The 13,278-nt window shown below is 44.7% G+C and overlaps 1 protein-coding gene across 1 annotated transcript in view; it reads right to left on the reverse strand.

The window, feature by feature from the left end:
- Window positions 1–1,595: 1,595 nt before the first annotated feature.
- Window positions 1,596–13,278, reverse strand: part of LOC122942327 — a 47,671-nt gene continuing 35,988 nt past the window's right edge. Inside the window, exons 2-3 of the mRNA XM_044299886.1 lie at window positions 3,264–3,417; window positions 1,596–2,183 (exon numbers count right to left, since the gene is read on the reverse strand). Coding sequence (XP_044155821.1) covers window positions 1,823–2,183; window positions 3,264–3,417 — 515 coding nt within the window. The 3' untranslated portion in view covers window positions 1,596–1,822. The remainder of the gene's footprint in view (window positions 2,184–3,263; window positions 3,418–13,278) is intronic.

Raw genomic sequence — 13,278 nt, forward strand, 5'->3', positions numbered from 1 at the left:
ACAGCCGAACGCTAGTGTGAAAGTAGCCTAAAGAAGCCACCAAAATCAGGGTCCCGATACTATAACTATAAGCCGTATTTCTCTGTAGTTTTGTTGGCCTTGGCTGACACAAACTACAGATTTATAATTGTAGCTATTGGGTCCTATGGAAGCACTGCAGATGCTCGCATCTTCAGAGCTTCCAGAATGGGTCACTGGCTTCAGTCCAACCAACTGGACGTACCACAGCCAGCAAACCTTCCTGTCTCTACTGGGCCACCAGCGCCTTATGTGGTTGTAGGGGATGAGGGTTTTGCCCTTTCAAGCAACCTCATGCGCCCCTTTCCTCGACGAGGTTTGGATGCAAAGAGGCGCAATTTTAATTTTCGCTTAAGTAGAGCTAGAAGGTTTGTGGAGTGCGCCTTTGGCATTTTTTCCCATAAATGGCGTGTTTTCCTGTCGCCCATCCAGCTGGCCCCACAAAATGTGAATATGGTGATCAAGGCGTGTGTAGTGCTGCACAACTACATACGTACCTATGAGTCAATACCTGATGAGGACGCCCAAGTCTACAGTCCGTCATCAGGAAGAGACACTTTACGACTTGGAGGATCTGGATCTGCTGGACTGAGAGTGCGGGAGTTATTTTCTGATTATTTTATGTCCCCAATAGGTTCTTTACCTTTTCACCAGTAGACCGTGACTCATGGAATTTTACCTGGATAGATATCTTTTAGTTAGCTTTTGTTTTTGGTAGTTAGGGACTCGCAAGATAATGAGGACCCTTGACGTGGGTTGCGAGCTTACGTATTTTGCTTAAAAATATACTGTAGAAAACATAGTATGTGAAATATGTACTAATACCTCATTCCAAACACATGTATGCATGCTTTCCCATCATCAGTTAATAAAGTTTGATTTCGTGCATTTAGAGGTCCCACCAAAATCGCATTAACATGTATCATGGCACATAACTCCATCTGTATTGTGTTTTCTATAGTGTGTCTAAAAGGACAATAAATTCTGGAGACCATGTTATGTATATATGTATAATAGAAATAAAAATCAGTTGAATAAAGTGTTTCTATAAAAATTTCTATCTGAAATATACATTTTAAATAGTCTGGGTACTGTTATCGACCAAACAATCAACAAAATGCGTACATATATATATATATATATATCGTTAACAGTTTTTGGCTAAGATACCTGTATAGTATATTACTATGCAGTATATCTTCCAATACCATATATTGTCAGTACTATAGTATTTGACTTCATTAAAAAACAATACAACACTATAGAGTACACTCTTATTAATGTTGTGTATGTGTTGCTGATATATAAATATTCTATGTCTTTAATAAAGATAAGTAACAATATAACTTGGTGAAATAAAACTCGGTTTATTTGAACATAAACTTCTGAGTCATATCGACTTTTTTCCAAATAAAAGTCTTTTCATACAGAAATGAAAAATATAAAAACTTTTATAAATTGGTATAATGGGCAAATGGTGATGGTGGGGCCTGATACTGTGGCCTAGGGTAGGGGGGTTGGGAAGGGGGGCCAGAGTACTGCGATGATCCAGGCTGCGAAGAGATGGGTGCAGACTGCCCATATGCCGAATCAACATTATAATGTTGCCCATATGGGCGAGTAGGTGGCCCATAATGTCCCCTTGGAGGTTGCATTTGTGGAGGCGCCGGCAGTGAAGGCTGTGAGTGCTGGGAAACTGGCATTGGTTGGGGGCCATACAAGTTCCCATGGAGCTGCCAATTTTCAAGGCCCTCGAAAATGATATTTGGGTCATTGGGGGGAGTGGCTGCATCTAAAACTATATTTATAGCTGATTTGGTGCCCAAAACTCGTTCTGGAGGCAGCCTGCGCAAATATGAGCCCATACTACGCACATAATGATCAAATTCATCCTCATGCCGGGCTCTAAGCTAAATAATCCATAACCTGCATATTTACATTGGTATCGGCAGGAGTGGTTGCCCGTCGTCTGGACCTGCTTGGAAGAGACAAAGGGATGGGGGGGGGGGGAATCTGCTCCAGAAACAGGTGGTGGTCTGGATGGTGCAGTGCTTGTTCCTGGTGCTGTGTCCACCTGTGATGGACCAGAGGGAGTATCTTTCTCACATGCACTGGACATCTGCGGTGCAGACTCCGCCTCTTCTTCCGGTAGGTTGTCCTCTGTCCTTTAAAAAGAATGCAAAAATCATAAAATTAGAAGATGTAGTGTATTTTCTATTATTACTATTCACGTCACATATTACAATAATCATCCATTTAGTTTATAGAACATAGTACTACATGACCTGCACAACATATGACATTTTGGAGATTAGAAGTGTCATCGCTGCCCCTAAACACCATTTAAAAACCACTTGTCATGTTGTTAAAGCAAATGTCATCATGGAAAAGGAGACATTTTTCAAGTTGGTTTTGTTTTACAAATATGTATATTTTACATGATTTATTTTTATACATATATAACATTAAAGTGTTTTTATAATCTCAGAAAATAGAGGCATATTGCTCGGATATGCCCCCATTGTCTTAAAGGTGTGGGTCACACCAATGGAACCAGCACCTATAGTGAGAAGGGAGAGCCAAAACTGAAGGAGAGTGCACTGCGCATGTGCAGCTGACGTACATTCATGTATATGGGAGAGTCTGTAATTTGCGCTGGGTGGTGGAGGTACCCTGGCAAATCTGCCCTCCTCCAGCCACAGCCATCCCCGCTATGTTAGTGATATAGCACGAAAATTTAGACTACAACCTTCCTAATCACAGGTGCATATCCATGAACCAAACATAATAAAAAAATAAAAAAATATGGCTGCACACCGTTATAGATATACAAACAATTGATGAAAGAAATGGGGGTCATTCTAGATAAAAGTGATCCAATACCGACTATAAATGAGTAATTTAAGCTCTTAGTGCACATACGTGTCGGACCAATCTACCAGGCGTCAAGGTGGCTTGCGCAGATGGATCCATAACTAACAATAAATATACTGCCTAACTTTGTAGTTACATTTATTAAAGCCTACAATATTCAGGGCAGTGGAGGAACCAGCTACAAACGTACTCTGCTCAGAAGTCCCAGGTAGATGGGCGTGTTCTTGATATAGCTGCTATCAGACAATGGTGGCATATCCTAGTGATATGCCCCCATTGTGTTAAGATGGGAATACCCCTTTAATTACATAGTCTACAAACAGTGTATATGGATATAAACATCTAGTGGTCATTGCGTAAAATAAACTTACGGACGCAGCTCCATGACCTCACGAAGAAACATCAGTTGGTTCTTGAACATATATGGCCTTTTCTTGCTGGCCCCGGACCCGCTCCTCGCATGTTGCAGCATTTCCTTGCGGAATTGGTCCCTGAAACTCCGCCAACGATTCTTGACATCGTCCACTTTAAAAAAAAAAAAAAAAAAAAAAAACATTTTATTAACCAAAATAAACAGTCCGACAAATTATAACATATGACATGTGCTATGCTAAAAGGAGCAGGGACGTGCACACATACTGCTCGATAAGGGGTCTTGAGCCTCTGCCTCTTTTAATGCCTACATCCATTCCTCCAGGGAAAGCACAATTTATTCACCAGTCCGCAAGCTCACTAGTGCAGGATCAGGGTGACAGGGTCTTTTAAAGGCTAGTGCAGGGGCTGCGTGGGTCACAGACATGCATGATGCGTCACGTCACCCCCCCCCCCCCCCCCAAGCGGGATTAATGCAGGGGAGCAAGCGCCGGCCTGTATGACTCCGTCTGCTGCCTAAGTTCCTTTATTGCCTGTCTGCCCTCAGTGGCCGCCCTGGTAATATATTGTATATAATTTCAAGTCCTTAAACAAAACAAGCATGCAAAGGAACAATAGTTGCAGTACTTTGTCCCTTTGCATACTGGGGGTTGTAGTGCTTGGTCTCTTTGCATATTTGACTCTGTTTTTTTTTTTTTTTTTTTTTTTTATAACTTAAAAGCCCCTGTCCTTCCAAATATCTGTGCACGTCCCTGCTAGGGAGGATTAAAGACGACATGGGCTATGCTAGGGAGGATTAAAAGACGACATGTGCTATGCTAGGGAGGATTAAAAGACGACATGTGCTATGCTAGGGAGGATTAAAGACGACACGTGCTATGCTAGGGAGGACAGCAAGGATCACACAGGTATACATTGCCTACTTACCCAAATTCTGCCGGCTTTTGCCATGGGTTTTTCCCCAGATGAATTCAAAAAGCTCCTTGCTTATTTCAACCCAGGCCTGATCTTTTTTATACCGATCGTGGTAGTCATCACTGCGCGTATCCCAGATGCATGGCCTCTCTTGCACAAGGACTATCAGCCTACCAACATCCATTGGCCGTGGTGTCTTTGGCATGGCTTTAGCAAATAAAATCAAAGCTCCACAAGGGATGGAAGAGTGTGTGCTGATGAAACTACAAAACTCCTGCCTCATGTGCTGCCTTCAGTCACACACTGAGCAACTCAACTTCCTGTCTGAAATCCACTAACGCAACGCAACGCATGACATCCGGATGCACTACGATTTTCTATGGGGTCTGCGTTGCGTGGAAAACGCACAAAGAGGAGCATGCTGCGATTTTCACGCAACGCACAAGTGATGCGTGAAAAACAACGCTCATGTGCACAGCCCCATAGAAATGAATGGGTCAGGATTCAGTGCGGGTGCTGTGTGTTCACCTCCCGCAACGCATCCGCGCGGAAAACTCGCTTGTGTGAAAGGGGCCTTAGGCCTCTTTCACAAGAATTATACGGATTAGGTCCGGATGCGTTCAGGGTGCATTCAGTGAAACTCGCAGCTTTTTGCAAGCAAGTTCAGTCAGTTTTGTCTGAGATTGCGCTCAGTTGTTCAGTTTTTTTCACGTCGATGCAATGCGTTTTTCACTGAAGCCCCATTAACTTTTATGGGACCAGGGCTGCGTGAAAAACACAGAATATAGAACATGCTGCGTTTTTCACACAACGTAGAACTGATGCGGGAAAAAAGTGCTCATGTACACAGACCCATTGAAATGAATGGGTCAGGATTCAGTGCGGGTGATATGCGTTCATGTCAAAGGGGCCTTAGTCAAGGGAAGCACTGGGAGAGTGCAGAGATGGTGAAAGTTGATGATACCTGGATGCTGTCTACAGAAAATACCTGGATATCAATTTATAGCTCAGCAATTAAAAGTCGTCATGGCCTGAATAACACCTGTGTGAAGTTGGCACCCCATGTTCTTAAATTTCAAAAAGAAATACACCATTCGTTTGTGCTGCGTTTGTGCTGGATTGTGCCGCAAAAATGAACGTTTGTGCCAGTTCAGTTCCTGAGATATTGCGCGTTCGTTTTTTTATGAAGCCCCGCCCACTTTCCACCCCATGTTCTTAAATGTCAAAAAGAAATACATCATTCGTTTGTGCTGCATTTGTGCTGGTTTGTGCTGCAAAAATGAACGTTTGCGCCGCTTTGGTTTCCGAGATACTGCGGCTTAATTTGCTGAAACCATGCCCATTTTCTACCCCATGATTTTAAATTTCAAAAAGAAATACACCATTCGTTTGTGCTGCATTTGTGCTGGTTTGTGCCGCAAAAATAAACGTTTGAGCCACTTTGGTTTCCGAGATACTGCGAGCTTCATTTGCTGAAACCCTGCCCACTTTCCACCCCATGTTCTTAAATTTCAAAAAGAAATACACCATTCATTTGTGCTGCGTTTGTGCTGCAAAAATGAACGTTTTTATGAAGCCCCGCCCACGTTTCAATCCATGTTCTTAAATGTGAAAAAGAAATACACCAGGGATTTTGAAATTACGTGTACCAAGTTCAAAAAATCCAAGCTTCTCCCTCTTGCGGATCCCACTTGGTTAGAAACGTATACTCTGCTTCCCAAAACACCTCAGAAATGCATCTCACTTATCTATACGTAATTGTTGAGAGACAAGAACGATGGTATACCCTCTTATGTTAGCGCCTGGGAGAGAAAGCTGAACTGCATATTGGATGATAGGGATAAGAGCTTCATTTTGACCCATTCACATGGGTTCTCTTGGCCCAAGAAAACTCCCTAAAAATCCTCACTAGATGGTACAGAACTCCTGAGCTGTTATTCAAGATGGGACTGGCGCCGAATGATCTATGTTGGAGATGTGGGGGGGATAAAGGATCTCTGTCATATATTTGGTGGTTCTGTCCGAGTCTGAAGGAGTTCTGGGATGGTATCGAAAAGCTGATTATCCAAATTTGCTCTATTGATCTGAAGCTCACCCCAGAGCTAGTCCTATTGTGGTTGCCCCCTGCTGGCTTTAGACCGAACAGAATGAACCTACCCACGCACATGATAGCGGCTGCTAAGTTGTTGGTGCCTATGAAATGGAGAGATGAAGACCCACCGTCCCTTAAGATGTGGCATGAGAAAATGAGCGATATGTGCAGAATGGAAGAGTTAGTGGGGTGGACTTACAACACCAGAGATAAATACCTACAGGTCTGGGAACCATGGATCAAATATGTTAAGAAGCGGGATGCAGAGGGGACCTTTAAGGGTTAATTGCTGGGAGATTAGATCCGCCCTATAGATTCGCTCCAACCACTCTGAGCAAGAGGGGCCTGGAGAGCGGAATCAGGTTGGACGCCTGTTTGGTTTTGACCAAACCTCTCAGGCATGACTTCGGGTATATCCATTGAATCCAACATCTGGGTGTCTTGGAGTACATTGTGAAGCTTTAGATGACAGGACTATTATGTGTTTTTTGTGTTTTTATGTCATGTATTGTGTCTTCGTTAGTGTATTTTTGTTCACTCATATTTGTACTATAGCTGTATGCATACGCTAGGTGGTATCAGGATATTTAGATGCGTTTGTGTATCCTCACTTGCCTGTATTGTCGGGTTAATGCCCTTGAAGCCTTGATCTTATTGAATTGTGTTAATGTGATGATGTACAATCAACATTTTGCACTGATGTAACTGGTGAGACTGTTATCACTGTATGTACAGATTGTGCTTTTATTGCTCAATAAAAACAGATTTGGCTAAAAAGAAATACACCATTCGTTTGTGCTGCATTTGTGCTGGTTTGTGCCGCAAAAATGAACGTTTACCCGCCCACTTTCCACCCCATGTTTTTAACCCTGACCCTAGATCCCCCAGGTCTGCTGCAGCTTGCCCAAGCCCCCCCCCCCCCCCCCCCCCCCTTGGGGCACAAGCATATTTATTTATTTATTTTCTGCGTACGCTGACTGTGGCCAGCACGCTTAGCATCCGGCCACTGTTAGCGCATCGCACACCCCACTGCTTATCAACTTCGGACGGTTGATCAGCGAGTTTGAATATTGCCGTGCCCCTCACACACGCACACCAAATAAAGATTTACACGCACACACACGTGCACACACACTCCCCTATGGCCCGCCGGATGTTCTCGGCTGAGGAGGCATACGCCCAGCTTGCCTCCGAGTCCGAGAGCCCCAGTGAGGACGAGGATGACCCCACTTTCCTTTTGTCATCCGCGTCCTCATCATCTAGCAATGATGATGAGCCCCCAAGGCGGCGGAGACGCCGGCACACGGAGCAAGGGGACCACCATGCTAGAGACCCTGTGGCCCACACTAGTACGAGCAGCTCTGGGGTTCGTACTAGTTTTCTGGCCCACCAGTTAAGTCCACCGGAGCCCCCTGCCGTTGAACTTGTCTGGTATACCCCAGAGCGTTTTGAGCCTGTGTTTCTTGATTTTGTAGGCCAACCAGGAATCCAGATTCCCATAGTGGGCTTCAGTGAATACGACTACTTTAGTCTTTTTTTCAGTGACCACTTTGTGAATCTGATGGTGGAGCAAACAAACCTGTATGCCCAACAGTTCATTTCTCAACACCCTGGCTCCTTTTTGGCTAGGCCCGGTGGCTGGACCCCCAGTCAGTGCAGCCGAGATGAGGACGTTTTGAGGCCTTGTGCTGCACATGGGCCTAGTCAAGAAACCTAGTGTCAGGCATTACTGGAGTGGGGACGTCCTCTACCAGACCCCACTCTACTGTATGGCCATGACACGCTCCCGGTTTGCGGCCATCCGAAAAATGCCTGCATTATGCAGATAATGCAGCATGTCCCCCCCCCCAAGGTGATCCTGCCTATGACCGCCTGTACAAAATCAGGCCGGTCATCAATCTCTTTGGGGCCAAATTTGTGCAGGTCTATGTACCTGGAAGGGAGGTCGCGGTTGATAAGTCTCTCATTGCTTTCAAGGGGAGACTCATTTTCCGCCAGTATGTTCCCTCTAAGCGGGGGAGGTATGGCGTGAAGCTGTACAAACTTTGTGAGAGTACCTCAGGGTACACTTACAAGTTTTGTGTACGAGGGGCGAGATTCCCATATTCAACCCCCAGAATGTCCCCCCACTCTGGGTGTTAGCGGGAAACTTGTGTGGGACCTTATGCACCCACTGCTAGATAAGGGTTACCACCTGTACGTGGATAACATTTATACTAGCATCCCCTTGTTCTGGTCCCTCTCCCTGCCAGATCCACGTCCGCTTGTGGGACCGTGCGGAAGAATCAAGCCAGCCCCTCCAGGTACCTATCCCCAGGGGTGCGACCCGTGCCCTTACCAGTGGAAACCTTTTTCTGGTCAGATATAAGGACCAGAGGGGTGTCCTTGTACTGTCCACAATTCACGGTAACAGCATCACCCCTGTCCCTGTGCGAGGTACCGCAGCAACGGTCCTCAAACCCGATTGCATCGTCAACTACAATCGGTATATGGGAGGAGTAGATCTCCCTGATCAGATCAAGTCCTCAAGCCATACAATGCCATGCGCAAAACCCGGGCATGGTAAAAAAAAAGCTGCAGTCTAACTTGGTGCAGGTTGCCTTGTACAACTCTTTTGTGCTGTCCCGGAGCGCTGGCAACACAGGGACATTCCTTCAGTTCTATGAGGCAGTCCTCAAGGCCCTGATCTTTTCTGACCGGGAAAGAGCAGGCCGGAGTACCTCGGGAAGTGGAGGCGCCCGAATAAAATACTATGGTTCTCAGACTTGAGACATTAAAACTAAAAAATAAAAAATATTTAGTAAAACTAAAATAAATAAAAAAGTTGACATATTAGGTATCACCCGTCCGTAAGAATCTGCTCTATAAAAATACCCCATTACCTAACCCCTCAGATGAACACTGTCAAAAATTAAAATAATAACGGTGCCCCAAAAATTTTTTGGGGTCCCCTAACATCACAAAAATTGTAATAGCAAGCAATCAAAAAGTCATATGCCCCCCCAAAATAGTGCCAAAACAAAACCATCCTCTCATCCCGCAAAAAAATAGCCTCTACCTAGGATAATTGGCTAAGAATAAAAAAAAATTACTCTTAGACTATGGAGATAATAAAATGTTTTTTTTTTGTTTATAAAAAGATAATATAATGTAAAACATAAATAAATAAAAAGTAGACATATTAGGTATCGCCGCGTCCGTAAAAATCTGCTCTATAAAAATACCCCATGAACTAACCCCTCGGGAGAACACGGTCAAAAAAATTAAATAACAGCAATTTTTTGGCAAGTTTTCCATTTTAATCAGTTTTTTTACCAGTAACAAAGCAAGGGTTAATAGCCAAACAAAACTTGATGTTTATTACACTGATTCTGCAGTTTACAGAAACACCCCATATGTGGTCGTAAACTTCTGTATGGCCCATTTGAAACCCCCCTGGTGCACCCCTAGAGTAGAAACTCCATAAAAGTGACCCCTCATGGTATTAAAAACTGATTTTACAAACTTTATTAACTCTTTAGGTGTTCCTCAACAGTTTATGGCAAATGGAGATGAAATTTCAGAATTTCTATTTTTGGTAACCTTTCCTCACAAAAATGTAATATAGAGCAACCAAAAATCATATGTACCCTAAAAATAGTCCCCCAAAAACTGCCACCTTATCCCGTAGTTTCCAAAATGGGGTCACTTTTATGGCCTTTCTACTCTAGGGGTGCATCAGGGGGGCTTCAAATGGGAAATGGTGTAAATAAACCAGTCCAGCAAAATCTGCATTCCAAAAACCACACGGCTCACCTTTCCCTCTACGCCCTACTGTGTGCCCGTACAGTAGTTTACGGCCCCACCTGGGGTGTTTCTGCAAACTACAGAATCGGGGCAATAAATATAGATTTTTGTTTGGCTGTTATCCCTTGCTTTGTTACTGGAAAAAATGGATTAAAATGGAAAATTTGCAAAAAAATTGCTGTTTTGGCACAATTTTATTTATTTTTTTGACCGTGTTCTTCCGAGGGGTTAGTTCATGGGGCATTTTTATAGAGCAGATTCTTACGGACGCGGCAATACCTAATATGTCAACTTTTTATTTATTTATGTTTTACACTATTATCTTTTTATAAACAAAAAAAACTAACATTTTAGTATCTCCATAGTCTAAGAGTCATATTTTTTTAGTTCTTAGCCGATCATCTTAGGTAGGGGCTTATTTTTTGCGGGATGAGAGGATGGTTTTATTGGCACTATTTTGGGGGCATATGAGTTTTTGATCTCTTGCTATTACAATTTTTGTGCTGTAAGGTGACAAAAAAAACTTTTGACCGTGTTCATCTGAGGGGTTAGTTCATGGGGTAGATTCTTGCGGACGCGGTGATACCTAATATGTCTACTTTTTTTTATTTATTTTAGTCTTACAAAATATTTGTGAATTTTTGTTTTTTGTTTTAGTGTCTCAAGTCTGAGAACCATAGTTTTTGTATCCGATTGTCAGTGGCTAAATTGGGGAAGGGGAACATAAATTTAGTACTCCAAGAAAGTGTGGTACTCCCTGAAGCAACCAATAATGCAGAGGCCCGGATGATCGGGGCACGTGTCACACTGAGTAGTGGTGTCCTTCCGTATCCCCCTCCTGTGACACACAAATTTGTGCAGGCCTATGTACCTGGAAGGGAGGTCGCGGTTGATAAGTCTCTCATTGCTTTCAAGGGGAGACTCATTTTCCGACAGTATGTTCACTCTAAGCAGGGAGGTGAAAAATATGGTCCTTCCGTATCCCCTCCTGTGACACACTCTGCACCTTTTTTGGGTCTGTCCCTTCTTTCCAGTATGGAAACACCTGGGAAGTTTTGTCTAGGGATGATCCGGGCACCTCCAGTTCCCGAGGTACTCCGGCCTGCTCTTTCCCGGTCAGAAAAGATCAGGTCCTTGAGGACAGCCTCATAGAACTGGAGGAATTTCCCTGTGTTGCCAACGCTCCGGAACAGCACAAGAGTTGTGCAAGACAACCTGCACCAAGCAGACCGCAACTTTTGTGTACCATGCCCGGGTTTTGCGCATGGCATTGTATGGCTTGAGGACTTGATCAGGGAGATCAACTCCTCCCATATACCGATTGTAGTCGACGATGCAATCGGGCTTGAGGACCGTTGCTGTGGTACCTTGCACAGGGACAGGTGTGATGCCGTTACCATGAATTGTGGACAGTACAAGGACATGCCTCTTGTCCTTATATCTGACCAGCAACAGGTTTCCACTGGTAAGGGCACGGGTCGCACCCCTGGGGATAGGTACCTGAAGGGGGTGGGCTGGGAGGCCGCGTTGATTTTTCCGCACGTGGATCTGGCGGCAAAGGACTGGAACAAGGGGATACTAGTATAAAAGTTATCCACGAAGAGGTGGTAACCCTTATCTAGCAGTTCCCACACAAGTTTCCTGCTAACACCCAGAGTGGGGGGACATTCTGGGGGTTGAATACGGGAATCTCGCCCCTCGTACACACAAAACTTGTAAGTGTACCCTGAGGTACTCTCACAAAGTTTGTACAGCTTCACGCCATACCTCCCCCGCTTATAGGGAACATACTGGCAGGAAATGAGTCTCCCCTTTGATGTCGCCGCGTGCTCCTTTGTCTCGTTCTCACAACCGAAAACGACCGCCAGAAGTACAATCGGGAAATCCCTGGTGTAGTGTGCGTCGATGTGTGCGCAATTCCTCCAAAATAAAATCACAGAGACGTTCTCAAGTAGGTTCCAATAATGTGCCTCCCTCCCAGCGGCTAGGCGTGGTTTATTTATACCAGAAGATCGGAGGCGGTCTTACAATCATGACCAATGAGGAGACAGGTTATGGTATGAAGTGATTGGCTGGCGAACAGGTCGGGACGACCAGACCATCGTGCAAAAGTCTCTGCACAGATGTGAACGCGAATGCGAATGAATCTGCGCATCTCCATAGGATAGATGGCGACCATATGGCGAACAATAATTTTTCCACAACAGTTCCCCCCTTTTTCGCCATATGTCGTCATTTCAGCGGCTTCCCAACACTACAATCACTCAAACCAGACCTCTAAAGGGAATAAACATGTAAAAGGGGGACATGCTACACTACAGATGAACTAACAAGAAGAACCTGGCCTATCATTCTTGGGCCTCTTCGGTTGCTTGACCGCGACGTCCGGTAAGGGTGGTGACAGTGAAAAGTCTCTAAAGTGTCTCTAATAAAGAAATGCCTTCAAAAGGAAGGGTGATTCTCCATGATGGGTCCTTAAAATGCGGTGGTTGTTCTTGGGTTGGTCCTCCTGGAGTAAGTATCCAGTTGCTCCAGGTGATGGTTCTCTGCGATCATAACGTGGTCCTCTGAACAGCTCCTCGCGACTCGATTCATCAAGCGGCAGGTCATTCTCACCGCCACATAGAAAAGAAATAGAAAGCACAGCAGTAACAGGACATACACTCCTATTTCCTTAAGCCACAATCCTATAGAAAACAACATATCACTGAAGCCCCCCAGACCTTTAAAGGGGTTCCAACCTTCATCTGCAATCACACGTGCTTGCCCCTGTAACGCCTTAACTCTATCTAGATGGGCCTGAACCTTGTCACCAGAATCTTCACAGAAACCCCCCTTTTCAGCTAAAAGATAGTCGAGAACCATCTTCTCCTGGAGGAGAAGAGTTTTTAACTGTCGCTGTTCGGAGGAGACTTCTCTCATGGCTTCGACTGTCTCGTTAAACATCTCATCCACTATGGTAGAAAATTTGTTCAGCTTCATAAGTTCTATACCCCATTCGGTCCATGCTGGAAACCATGCCCAAGCACGGTCCCCTGCAGAGAACAGCTCCCTCCTAGTCCTTCTTCTCATACTCACCCTCCTCTGCACCATCAGATCCTCATGGCCATCAGCAATGAAGGAGGCAGGGACTAACCTGACTAAGGAGCATGACCCTCTAGCATTCGTGGGAATGACTCTGTAAGCAGCCTGCCCACACAAGAAGTAATAGGGCCCAGTTA

Source organism: Bufo gargarizans, chromosome 6, assembly GCF_014858855.1.
Source record: "Bufo gargarizans isolate SCDJY-AF-19 chromosome 6, ASM1485885v1, whole genome shotgun sequence".
Classification (NCBI taxonomy): Eukaryota; Metazoa; Chordata; class Amphibia; order Anura; family Bufonidae; genus Bufo; species Bufo gargarizans.